General features: G+C 33.7%; 1 protein-coding gene across 1 annotated transcript in view; it reads left to right on the top strand.

Annotated features, from left to right (window-relative positions):
* Nucleotides 1-1,826: 1,826 nt before the first annotated feature.
* LOC128556185 (isobutyryl-CoA dehydrogenase, mitochondrial-like) overlaps nucleotides 1,827-13,002 on the top strand; it is a 34,506-nt gene continuing 23,330 nt past the window's right edge. Inside the window, exons 1-3 of the mRNA XM_053540333.1 lie at nucleotides 1,827-1,991; nucleotides 7,711-7,811; nucleotides 10,171-10,340. Coding sequence (XP_053396308.1) covers nucleotides 1,877-1,991; nucleotides 7,711-7,811; nucleotides 10,171-10,340 — 386 coding nt within the window. The 5' untranslated portion in view covers nucleotides 1,827-1,876. The remainder of the gene's footprint in view (nucleotides 1,992-7,710; nucleotides 7,812-10,170; nucleotides 10,341-13,002) is intronic.

The raw sequence follows: 13,002 nt of genomic DNA, 5'->3' as shown, positions 1-13,002 counted from the left end.
CAAAACCTTGACTGTTCAAAGGTTAGGATTGATTTCTTCTCAATCCCTGGATGAGAAATATATTTGGTTGTTGGTGAATAAATATTTGCTGTGTGAGACCGTTGACTTTGGATTGCACAGAAGTATTCAATATTCTAGAAAATTATAGGTTACCCCAAAATATTAATAAATTTTCCACGAGGGAGGTTCCAAGAAGAAGAAAATGAAGAAGAAGAAGAAGAAGAAGAAGAGAAAAAAACGAAGAAAAAAACTAGAAACACGAAGTTATGGTTTGTCTGATATGAAAAAAGATTTCGACTATTTATATATATATACATTATTCTATCTGTCGGAATCTTAACATACTCTAAACATGTTCTTGCACGCAGATCCACATAGATTGTACACATATAGAAAGGGAAATAAAAGGGAAAGAAAAATGTGTTACTGATTAAAAGATATAAGAGATGTGACAGACCAAAGTTCAATGATTGCACTACCCGAGAGAATAACAGGTGGAAGACTACTCCATAGGACTATAGTTCAAGGAAAGAAAGAGTATACATAATATTCTTTGCTTGCAGAGATTAACCAGTAGGTCAGAGGATGAAAATGACGTGATTTTCTTATTAGGGCCGTTTAAAACTGTGTACATAGCATTTTAGTGCGGTCAAAGTCGGACATAGTCCAATGCACTGTCCGCCTATTTGGTGTATTAGGTTTGTATGTTCTGGAACTAGGCTTAGGAGGTTAATTTCAACTGTGGTCTGTCTAAGATCTATTATGGGTGTTGAGTTGACCCTTATATTCCTCATCATATGCAGGTAGAATTAGGGAATAGGATGTTATCTTCTTGTGACATAAATGCCTTAACATCGGCAGAGGATTGGATTCTATATATTATTCAAACTCTCACTTTTCTAATGTTTTAAGGTCGTTTTTTTTAATTAATTGACGCAAGTTACTGGCGTGTATATTGCAGTGTCTTCCGCACATAGACGAACTTTAGACTAAATACTTTATGGGTCGTCATTTTTTTTATATGCTTGGAAGAGTATATTGGGCCCAAGCATGCATCCCGGTTGTGAAGGAAACCCTCAATCCATTCAGGGGCTTGACCACTATATCGTAGTTTCTCATTTTGGCTTTCTTGTTACTTACTGTCTCAAGAGCTTTACTAAAATCTAAAAGGAAAATTTGATGTTTGTTGTACACTGATTTGACAAGGTCATTTATAAATATAATTCAGTTGGGTCACCCAAGATCCTTTTTTTTTCTCTTGAAACCATGTTGGAGATCATCATCATCATCATCATCATCTTAAATAATAGCCTCTTTCTAAAAGAGCATACTCGCAATGGTACAGAAAGACGAGGATTGTAGAGAGTTTGATAATTGATGATCCGTGGTTTTGTAAAGTGTACGGGCCTGTAGTTGCTGGGTTTTACCTGTCGTCCCTCTTGTTGACTGGAGCTAAATTTGCATTTTACCATTGAGGCGAAGATCCCACATCAATGGGTTCATGAAGATAAGTTCTAGAATCAGTGATTTCTATACGCCATTGCTTTGATAGATGTATTTTTTCATTCTGTGGTATATATAGTTTTGGTTTGTGTCGGGAGGTAAGGTTTAAGCAGATTTACTATCATCAGATTTTAAGATAAGAGGATTAATTAATTACCTTTATCCAGCTTCCAAAGTGTCAAATATGGTACTACTTCAGTTTTTTTTACCAGTCAAACGGAGTTAAGATGATAACTAAATTCTCAAAGTTCTCAATTTAAAAGTACTTGATGAGGTCTTATTATTCATTCACGTTTGAAGTCATCTACGTGCACTTGGGTAAATAATTAAAAGTCCCGCCATTATAACTCTTCAATGTAGAATCAATTTTGGAATGGCTTGTCAAAATTTTGCAAAATTCGGAAAATTTCTGAAGAAAAGTAACGCAGTTCTCAAAACAAGCAGGCGTTATATCGGAGACAGTTGGGTAGCCGGCAGTTGCATTGATCGTGAGTATTAATATTGTAAATATTACATAAGTATTGACCTCCAAAGTGTGTCATTTATCGGATATGATAGAAATTCGGATAGTTTTTTTGTAGACATTTCATTCTTGTGTCTACTTGTATTGAATGACTTAAGGCTTAAGGAGGTAGGTTACCTTGTTACAAGGGTAAATTCAAATTAGTTGAACCACAGCATGTTTTTGTATTTCGTGTAATATGAAGTTTTATCGATAATTGCTACAATCTCAATTTCGTTTGTCTCTGTCCCTTCAAGTTCAATTTTTATCCAGGTTTGAAGAACATGACCCTCCAAAGGTATTTCATATTGAAAGAAGAAGGAAAATATGGATATTTAACACTTTTCAGTGTATTTTAGTTTCATTGATATCCGTAGAAGTCTGCATAATTGATAATTTTACTGGTATGCACGTTATCTTTATAATATAAGCTTAAAATGTATATGTCACGGGGCTCGTGTTTCCATGGTAACGCATTTTCTCTCATTTTTAAACAACTATGTATAAAAATAGGGGTTTTCGATGGCTTCAGTGCCATTCTGTTAATGACCAACATGAAATATTTGGGTAATATTATTAGCAAAATACCAAGCACTTTACATCGGTACCCTATTTTTCTTATATCTTAAAGTAATCATGGCAACAGAGATGTTTAAAATAGCTTATATCTTGCTGTTTGTCGTAATTTCTTTTAAAAAAATATTGAATAAGATTATCTTTCTAGTTGATGTAGCTTTAAAACATATTATTTCTAACGTAGGTTACATTTTCGTGTTATTTGCATTTATTTAAACAAATTTCACAGCTTAGAATACTTACAGCAGTACCCCTCGTCTTCCATTTTTCATGGAAAAATCGTTCAGCGTGCTGCTATTATTCTCATGGATATTGTTGAAATGAAAATAAAAAGCCGAAACTGTGTTTCTTAAATAGACCAGTGTCAATGCTTTTGAATTTTACATTTAGATACATAGGTCACGGGCTTCGTTTCCATGGTAACGTCAATTCAATTCAAGAAACCACAATTTTCTACTGAAATTTAAATTTTAGATCTTAGTTTTAGTATATAAGTAACAAATTATCAATGGAACCTGAAAAATAGGCATTACAAATCAAACTGATAGACTTTTTATTTGAAAATGGCCATAACAAGTAACCTTTCACCCAACTATATTCCAAATAACATTGGTTGCCATCATCCATTTTCTTACATTCCGCATAACATTTCAATATAACTACATAAAAGAAGCAAAATATTCATTATTATTCAGAGCAAAGGACTCATAAAAAAATATTTCAGCAAATAATGGTTATTTGAAAATAGTTAAAATAACGAAAATGTACAGAATTACGTACTTTCAAGATAAAAGCTATTACTTTTGCGCGGTAACTGACACGTAACGTCATGACGTCAATGACGTCATTTTAAGGCAACATTGTTTTGAAGCGTTTCTGTGGCAATTTATTCATTATTTCTGCATTATTAAACCATAAAGCATCAGATCGAAGACAAGTTCATGATTTTATTTCTCAAGAATGGATATACAAACACATTTAGTTTGTCGTAAACGTCGCCGTAAATCGTCACGTTAGCTTCCGGTTGGGCATGCGCACATACTAATATGAAGGTAACCTACCTCCTTAAATCAGTTTAGATACATATTAAGAGAATGGAAGTCTCTAGTGGTATGGATCCGTACCTCTAGAATCTGATTCTAGAGTTACAGATCCATAACCCATGTGGTTGAAAACCACAGGTGCTAGATACTAAATCCTTTTTAATGTTCTATAGTCCTGTATATTTGTATACGTATATAGGACTATAGAACATTTAAAAGGATTAAGTTTCCAGCACCTGTGTTGAAAATGTCTGTGTTCGTACAATTGATAATTTGAATAATTTGCCAGGCAATTTCATTTAAATGCCACAGATGTATTACAATTCAAAACTTGGTTGCATACTGTAGTTACCATGGTGATACTAGATTTAGTACCACCAAATTTTTTCAGTCAGCCGTCATTATTGACTCTACTGTAAAACTTCATTAAATACCAGAAGTGTAACTTAAAAAGGTAGATAACATTAAATGGATGTTGAAGACAAGTATCAGAACTCATGAAGGTTCTGCAAGAGCAGCAAGACCAATACAAATACATTTTTTTCCCAGATATTGTGGGTTGTTTTCATCCGAATTTGGTAGAAAATGATATATTAAATAAGATTTAATCGATATTCAACTTGATTATAAACTTAAATCAACAGATACCAGTGTTTGCCCGATTTAATATTTACATTTTCTTAGATATCTCATTAAAAACTGAGGAACTCCAAATGAAAATACAGTTCTGTATCGATTAATTTATTGTAAAGTAAACTGTAGATAAAAGATTAACGAGAGTTTCTAATTCTTGACTGAATGATATTTTAAATTCAGCAGAAAAGAATAAATTGATTAAAACAATCTTTACAATGTGTCCATTTATGTTGTTACTTATTATAACAATAATAATCGGCAAGGAACAGTTTGTTTTATTATCAATTATCTGACATGAGTAGAAGGAACTGTAAACATGTGAAATATTCCCCTGTATCTGGTAATGGTCACCAAATGTGAGGAAAACATAAATACTCTAATTATCATTATAAATGGTTTATTGCAACATAATTCAAGATCATTTTGTCTAACCTATTTAGTTCCAGTTTGGTTCCTGATCATTTATTTGATGTTCCTCAGTTATTTACATTTCGAAAGTAATTAAATGTTAACAATCTCGTGATTAGAATGCTGGTATCTGTGAACAAGTTAGATTCAAGCTTTAGTTTAATATTCTTGAAATCTTATTTGATTGTTCATTTGCCAAAAATTAAAGATGTAAATAACACACTACACCCTATACCCCGATACAACCCCTTACAGGATTGTCTAGGGGTACAGATACGTACCCCTAGAATGCGATTCTAAAGGTATGGATCTGTACCCCTGGCACTTTCTAAGAGAAAACATTGACATGCTTATATCATGTATATATGAAAACCATGATAAATTGAAGACTGTGACTCTTTTATGTTTTGGACTTGCCCCCAACAGGCCATCATTGGGAAGTTGGGGTCATAGGTGTTTGAGAAACAGCTTTTGTTAGTTATTTAATGTTTACCCGTATGTGAGTTTTAAATCAAAATTTCAGAGATGTTCTTCATTAGTTTACAATGAAATTAATTAATATCTTATCAGTAATTGGTGAGTTAACATATTATTTCCTTGTAAAAATGATTAACAAGCACATGATAGACAAACATTGCTATTACATTGTTGTTCTTTTTTTCTTTCTTTTTTTTGTATAATCAAATGACCAACAGGTACCGACTTGGTCAGTACATACGTAACAGCGAACCAAAAATACCACCTGCATGACAAAAAAAAAGAAGAAGAAAACAACTTGTTTAGTGTAATAAATGTTTGTCAGTATGTATGTATGTTCTAACAGTTATGTTTTACATGAAGTCCATATACAGTAGACATTGTATTAAGGGATTGCACAAGGGATTGTCAAAAAAGTGGTCTTTTAATAGAATGGTCTCTTAACAAGATTTTGCTAAATCCAGGATGACAAGTATCATGCTTAACTGTTGATACACCATGCGCACAAAACTGTGAAATTCAGTATTGTTCAAAAGATGCTGAAATGTGGTGAATACTTCTCCCAGTCCACTGACCTTTGAAACTGTTTATTTGCTGACTATGAGAAAGGTGAATTATACATAATTATTGTGCAAACCTATTCTCTAATTATATATTTACCGTATATAACATGTGCATAAGTTTTGTACGCAGCTGCTGTTTAATAGATACTTCTACGGATAATTTTACCTTCTCAAGTTGGTTTCATGTGGTCGATGGTCAGGTAAAGCAAAAGTTGTTTATAGTGGGATGTATAATGTTCTGGCAAGATTTGAAGCGGTTGTTTAACAGAAAAGTTGTTTAAGGAGGTAGGTTACCTTTATATTTGTATGTGCGCATGTCCAACCGGAAGCTAACGTGACGATTTACGACGACGTTTACGACAAACTAAATGTGTTTGTATATTCATTCTTCTGAAAACAAATCATAGACCTATCTTCGATCTGACGCTTTATGGTTTAATAATGCAGAAATAATGAATAAATTGCCGCAGAAACGCTTCAAAACAATGTTGCCTTAAGATGACGTCATTGACGTCATGACGTTACGTGTCAGTTACCGCGCAAAATAAAAAGCTTTTATCTTGAAAGAGCGTAATTCTGTGCATTTTCTTTATTCAAACTATTTTCAAATAAATATTATTTGCTGAAATATTCTTTATGAGTCTTTTCCTCTGAATAATAATCAATATTTTGCTTCTTTTATGTAGTTATATTGAGATGTTATGCAGAATGTAAGAAAATGGATGATGGTAACCAATGTTATTTGGAATATAGTTGGATGAGAGGTTACTTGTTACGGCCATTTTCAAATAAAAAATCTAGCAGTTTGATTTGTAATACCTATTTTTCAGGTTCCGTTGATAATTTTTTATTTATATACTAAAACTAAGATCTAAAATTGTTCAAATTTCAGTAGAAAATTGTGGTTTCTTGAATTGAATTGATGTTACCATGGAAACGAAGCCCGTGACCTATGTATCTAAATGTAAAATTCAAAAGCGTTGACACTAGTCTATTTAAGAAACACAGTTTCGGCTTTTTATTTTCATTTCAACAATATCCATGAGAATAATAGTAGCATGCTGAACGATTTTTCCATGAAAAATGCCAGACGAGGGGTACTGCTGTAAGTATTCTAAGCTTAGAAATTTGTTTGAATAAATGCAGATAACACGAAAATATAACTTACGTTAGAAATAATATGTTTTAAAGCTACATCAACGAGAAAGATAATCTTATTCAATATTATTATATAAGAAATTACGACAAAAAGCAAGATATAAGCCATTTTAAACATCTCTGTTGCCATGGTTACTTTAAACATTAAGAAAAATAGGGTACCATGTATAGTGCTTGGTATGTTGCTAATAATATTACCCAAATATTCCATGTTGGTCATTAACAGAATAGCACTGAAGCCGTCGAAAACCCCTATTTTTATACATAGTTGTTTAAAAATGAGAGAAAATGCGTTACCATGGAAACACGAGCCCCGCGACATATACATTTTAAGCTTATATTAGAAAGCTAACGCGCATACTAGTAAAATTATAGATTGTGCGGACTTCTACGAATATCAGTGAAACTGAAATACACTGAAAAGTGTTAAATATCTGTATTTTCCTTCTTCTTTCAATATGAAATACCTTTGGAGGGTCATGTTCTTCCAACCTGGATAAAAATTGAACTTGAAGGGACAGAGACAAACGAAACTGAGATTTTAGCAGTTAGAGCTTCATATTACACGAAATACAAAAAGATGCTGCGGTTCAACTAATTTGAATTTACCCTTGTAACAAGGTAACCTACCTCCTTAATACAAATGGTGGCATGTATGATGTTGACTGTACTTAAGAAAGGATCCAACAAAGAGAAACTGTTGTGAGTAAAAAAATTAAAATCATGAAGTCTGAGAGTATGAATGCTGCATTGGAGAGAAGGGATTGAATGCTCACTGTAGCTTAAAAGTTTAAGAAAAGGTTAGAAAGGAATGTAAAAATGATTGCTCTGTTACTTATTTTAGCTTCCATTGGACTGAATGAGGAACAAAAACAGATTCAACGTGTAGCTACAGACTTTGCCAGAAATGAACTTCAACCACATATGGCAAAATGGGATCTAGAGGTAAGGTAGAGACATGGGTGCATATCTGTATCTGTGTAATACTCTGAAACTGCCATGCCAAAATAAAATATTAAATACATGTTAATCATTAAAAAAACATGTTAATCATTAAACATCCATATTAAGTGAGGTAGTTTTTTAGCTCGACTATACAAAGTATGGACAGCTGTCCTACTTGACCCGGCGTTGGTGTCTTTCCGCGTCAACACCGTGGTTAAAGTTTTGGTGCACTTTCACTCTGTCTCAGTTATTACTATATGGATTTGATTTAAACTTAAAACAGTTGTTCCACATCATCACCCACATCATATGACACAAGGTCCATAACTGTAGCAGCAATTTTTCATGAGTTATGCCTCTCTTTTACTTAGAATTTAAGGTTAATTTTGATGCATTTTTACTATATGTAGATGTTATTACAGAGTGGATTTGAATAAAACTTAAAGTAGTTGTTCAACATCATCACTCACATCATATGACAAAAGGACCATAACTTTAGCACAGTATATCATGAATTATCTCCCCTTTTTACTTAGAATTTCAGGTTAAATGTTGGTAGACTTTCACTCTATCTCAGTTATTACTAAATAGATTTGATTCAAACTTTAAGTAGTTGTTCAACATCATCACCCACATCATATGACACAAGGTGCATCACTCTTGCACCAATATTTTATGAATTATGCCCCCTTTTTGCTTAGAATTATACTAATTTAATGTTTTGATACACTTTATCTTTATCTCTCTTATTAATTATGCCCCCCTTCGAAGAAGGTGGGGTATATTGTTTTGCAGATGTTGGTCGGTCGGTCTGTAGACCAATTGGTTTCCGGATGATAACTCAAGAACACTATGGCCTAGGATCATGAAAGTTGATTAAAAGGTTGGTCATGACCAATAGATGACACCTTCTGCTTTTGAGGTCAGTTGCTCAAAAGTCCAGCTCACAGTGACCTTGAATAGTTAAACGGTTTCCGGATGATAAACCCAAGAACGCTTGGGCCTAGGATCATGAAAGTTGATAGAGGAGGTTGGTCATGACTAACAGATGACCCCAATTGATTTTGAGGTCAGTTGCTCAAAGGTCATGGTCACAGTGACCCGGAACAGTTAAACAGTTTCCGGATGATAACTCAAGAACGCTTGGGCCTAGGATCATGAAAATTGATAAGGAGGTTGGTCATGACCAGTAGATGACCCCTATTGATGTTGAGGTCAGTAGGTCAAAGGTCAAGGTCACAGTTGATTTTGATGACCCCTATTAATTTTGAGGTCAGTTGCTCAAAGGTCAAGGTCACAGTGACCCGGAACAGTTAAACAGTTTCCAGATGATAACTCAAGAACGCTTGGGCCTAGGATCATGAAAGTTGATAGGGAGGTTGGTCATGACCAGTAGATGACCCCTATTGATTTTGAGGCCAGTCAGCCAAAGGTCAAGGACACAGTGACCTGGAACAAGTACACAGTTTCCGGACTATAACTTGAGAATGTTTGGGCCTAGGATCACGAAACTTAATAGGGATGTTGATCATGACCAGCAGGTGACCCCTATCCATTTTGAGGTCAGTAGGTCAAAGGTCAAGATCACACTGACCCAGAACAGTAGAACCTTATTTGCCAGACAACTAGAGAACGCTTTGGTCTAAGATCACATTTGATATAGAGTTTACTTTTGATTGGTAAATTACCCATAATTATTGATCCAGTGCAAAGTGACCAAATAATTTTCTTGTGCAATTACTGAATGCATCAAGGGGGGCATTTCGTGTTCTATGAGCTGTTGTTATTACTTTTGACACAGACTCAAGCTATTGTCCAATATCTTCATCCACATTGGAGTCATTAAACACTCCAGTGACAGCTGCAGCTTCCTCAGATGTGCCCAGCTTCACTATCCAGCATCGAAATAGTCTAGGACACTGTCTCCTGTGACAGCTCTTGTTTCCTTAATTTTGAGCAAAAGTTTGGAAACAGATCGATTCATGAGATGTGAATATTTTGAACATTTTTTTGTGTCTCATTGTATAACCAGTTAAAGTCAAACTCCTAAAATGAATATAATTACAATGTTGTCCTCAACAGCAGACGTAAGTTTTATCTGTTTCAGAACCTCAGACAGTTTGCTATTTATTTTACTGTTTATTGTACAATATACATTGCATGTTGATATTTCAGAGAAATACTGTAATCTAGTTTTTGAGACAGTTGCCTTAATTAAATATAGCTTGAAATATTAATTGTTTCTGACAGATAACCTATGTATAGACAGCTCTTTATTAAGGTTTTATTCAGGATATTTGTACATACAGTTTATTACTTGCAACAGGAGACATGTACATTTTATGTCTATATTTTCCAGGAGACATTCCCTGTGGAAGTACTGAGGAAGGCAGGCAGTCTAGGTTTTGGTGCTATATACTGTAAGGAAGAGTCTGGAGGTATAGGTCTCGGAAGGACAGATGCTTCACTGATTTTTGAAGCTTTATCTCAGGGTTGTGTCAGTACAACTGCTTACATCAGTATTCACAAGTGAGATTTGTTCTTATACCAGTAGGACAACAAATAGTGTTTTAGTCTCAATGTTTGCCCAATAATAATTTTTAGCGCGACTTCAGAAAATAGTGAGAGCTGCTCTACTCATCTTGGTGATTGTCATTTGTGTGCAAGGTCATATCCCAGTAACCATTTTGTATGTACTGGATTGAAACTTCACACATTGCATCCCAGTCATCACCTTCTGAAAGAACCAAGCTATGGCAGATGATGACTCTTGGTTGAATTAAGAAATAATTTATAGAAAAAGAGTGCTTTTAATTAACACTATTTATGCATGATGGGTTGTTATACGTTGGGTGTAATAATTTCACGAGGACGCAGTCCGAGTGAAATTATTTGTACGGCGTATTACTGCCCGAGTGTATAAATAGTTTTAAAACACAGTTTTGCTATAAATTATTTTGATTCTAATATGCCCTTAATCTAAAACAGTAGATAAAATATAGTAGCGCTCTTTCTTGGTCGCAACAAAAACTTCGACGTCACCGTACATTAATTTGACGTCATTCTAGCCTAAGCGTGTTTTAACAGCTACAAGCATATTAGAATTTAATATAAATTATGGCATTTTTTCACTTGAAAAATTAAGATAAAGTTTTGCATGCTACTAAGCAGTATATCAGTAACAATTATTGCATTGAAACTTCACACAATGCTTCTCAGTCTTCAGGCCTACTGAAATAAATAAGTTAGATAACTTTTGGTTGGATTTGGTGTAAATTATTACCCATTCTTGTCTCGGAAAATTCAGTTAAAGTTTTGCATAGTCAACTTACCTACAAGCTTTATCTCAGTAACATCTACTTATTTATAGAGAATTGAAACTTCACACAAGACATCCTTTTCACCTAACATAAAATGTACTTACATAACCAGGTCAGAGAACTCTTGGTGGAAATTAATTCATTGTTCTTCAAATTATGGTCCTTTTTGGATTTTAAAATTTTGTTTCCATTTAACAGTCAGGGGTGTAACTGTTTTAAGTTATGTAACCTATTTCAGTTACTTTTTCAAGCATTTTATAACCTGTATTAATTATAAAATATAGTTAACTCAGGTAAGTTATTCAAAAAAAGCCTTTTTGCTGTTCTCACAAAGTCACCTTTAAAGTGAAATTAGTAGCAAACTGTGGTTAATCCAATTCTCTTTTAGCCTGAGCATGACCTGATAAGCATAATTGGATATTAAGAGTTTTATAGCTTTAAAACTTTTGCGTTAAACTTTATCAGCCTTGCTTAGAAAATTTTACTGCATAGCTGGAAAGATAAAAGGTCAAGGATTCAGGAAATAATTGCATTAGTCTCATTCAAAATGAGGAATTGGCACAGGAGAGCTTTGTAATATTTTATGATAACTGAAACCAGTTATGAAAGTTAAAGCAATAACTCAAATGGGTTATAAACAGTTACACCCCTGACTGTTTAAAATAAAATGTTAATTTTTAGTTAACTGTAATGAAAGTTATATTTTTTGATAGGAATATAACTCTTTATTTCAGAACTTTATGGTGACTTTAGTAGCATAAATGATTTTATTTTTTTAGAAAGAAAAATTTGTTCACAGTCATAATTATAAAATATTTAAAGTATTTCTGTTGGGGATTTATTCATAAGTTCACAAATATAGATTGGTAAAGACTTGTATCAGAAGTATCAGTTCTTATGGACTTAATGGTCATACCAGTATACTATGAAAGCATGAATATTTGTGGGGGACTTACTTTCACAGATGAAATTAAACCACAAGAAAAGTAAAACTGCCACTCAATTTATGTTCAAAAGTTGATGTCCATGAAATCATATCTCCGTGAAATAGCTACAGTGAAACTTCGTTGTCTCAAACTCGACAGAACAGTCAAAATGTGTTCGAGTTATAGGTATTTCGAGTTATTGAACAATAAATATCATATAGGAATTTGGCTGTGACCTGACGATGAGCGTGCGGAAATGGTGTTCAAATTATCTGAATTTGAGGGAACGAAGTTCGACTTTATTCAGGCCAAAACCACAAAATTATTTGCTCGCAAAATTAAATGGTTCTGCAGTATTTACAGTCAGTGATAAAATCTCAGGAATCAGTTACAGAAGAGAAAAGATATACCACCTAATGCACTCTGTAAATAATATGAGATTTGATCTCATTTAAAAAGTATTATACATACATGTATGTACAAGCCATTTTTGGTCTTAAGTTTTACATAATTCTAAAAAAAAAAAAATTATTTAGATAGAAGAATGATCAAAGGATCAACATGCAGAAAAAAAGTGAATTCATTTTAAAAGTTGTACAAAATGGAATAAGACAGTTCAAGTTTAACAGTTCTTTATTTGTTTTTAAAGTGTAGCTGAAAGTAATTATGTCTCCCCCAGGAGACATATTGTTTTTGCCCTGTCCGTCCGTCCGTACGTCACACTTCATTTCCATGCAATAACTTGAGAACCATTTGACCTAGAACCTTCAAACTTTATAGGGTTGTAGGGCTGCTGGAGTAGACGACCCCTATTGTTTTTGGGGTCACTCTGTCAAAGGTCAAGGTCACAGGGGCCTGAACATTGAAAACCATTTCCGATCAATAACTAGAGAACCACATGACCCAGAATGTTGAAACTTAATAGGATGATTGGTCATGAAGAGT

Source organism: Mercenaria mercenaria, chromosome 4 (assembly GCF_021730395.1).
Source record: "Mercenaria mercenaria strain notata chromosome 4, MADL_Memer_1, whole genome shotgun sequence".
NCBI classification, from domain to species: Eukaryota; Metazoa; Mollusca; class Bivalvia; order Venerida; family Veneridae; genus Mercenaria; species Mercenaria mercenaria.
The sequence above is the reverse complement of the archived record's forward strand: the minus strand, read 5'-3'. Positions and strand labels throughout refer to the sequence as shown.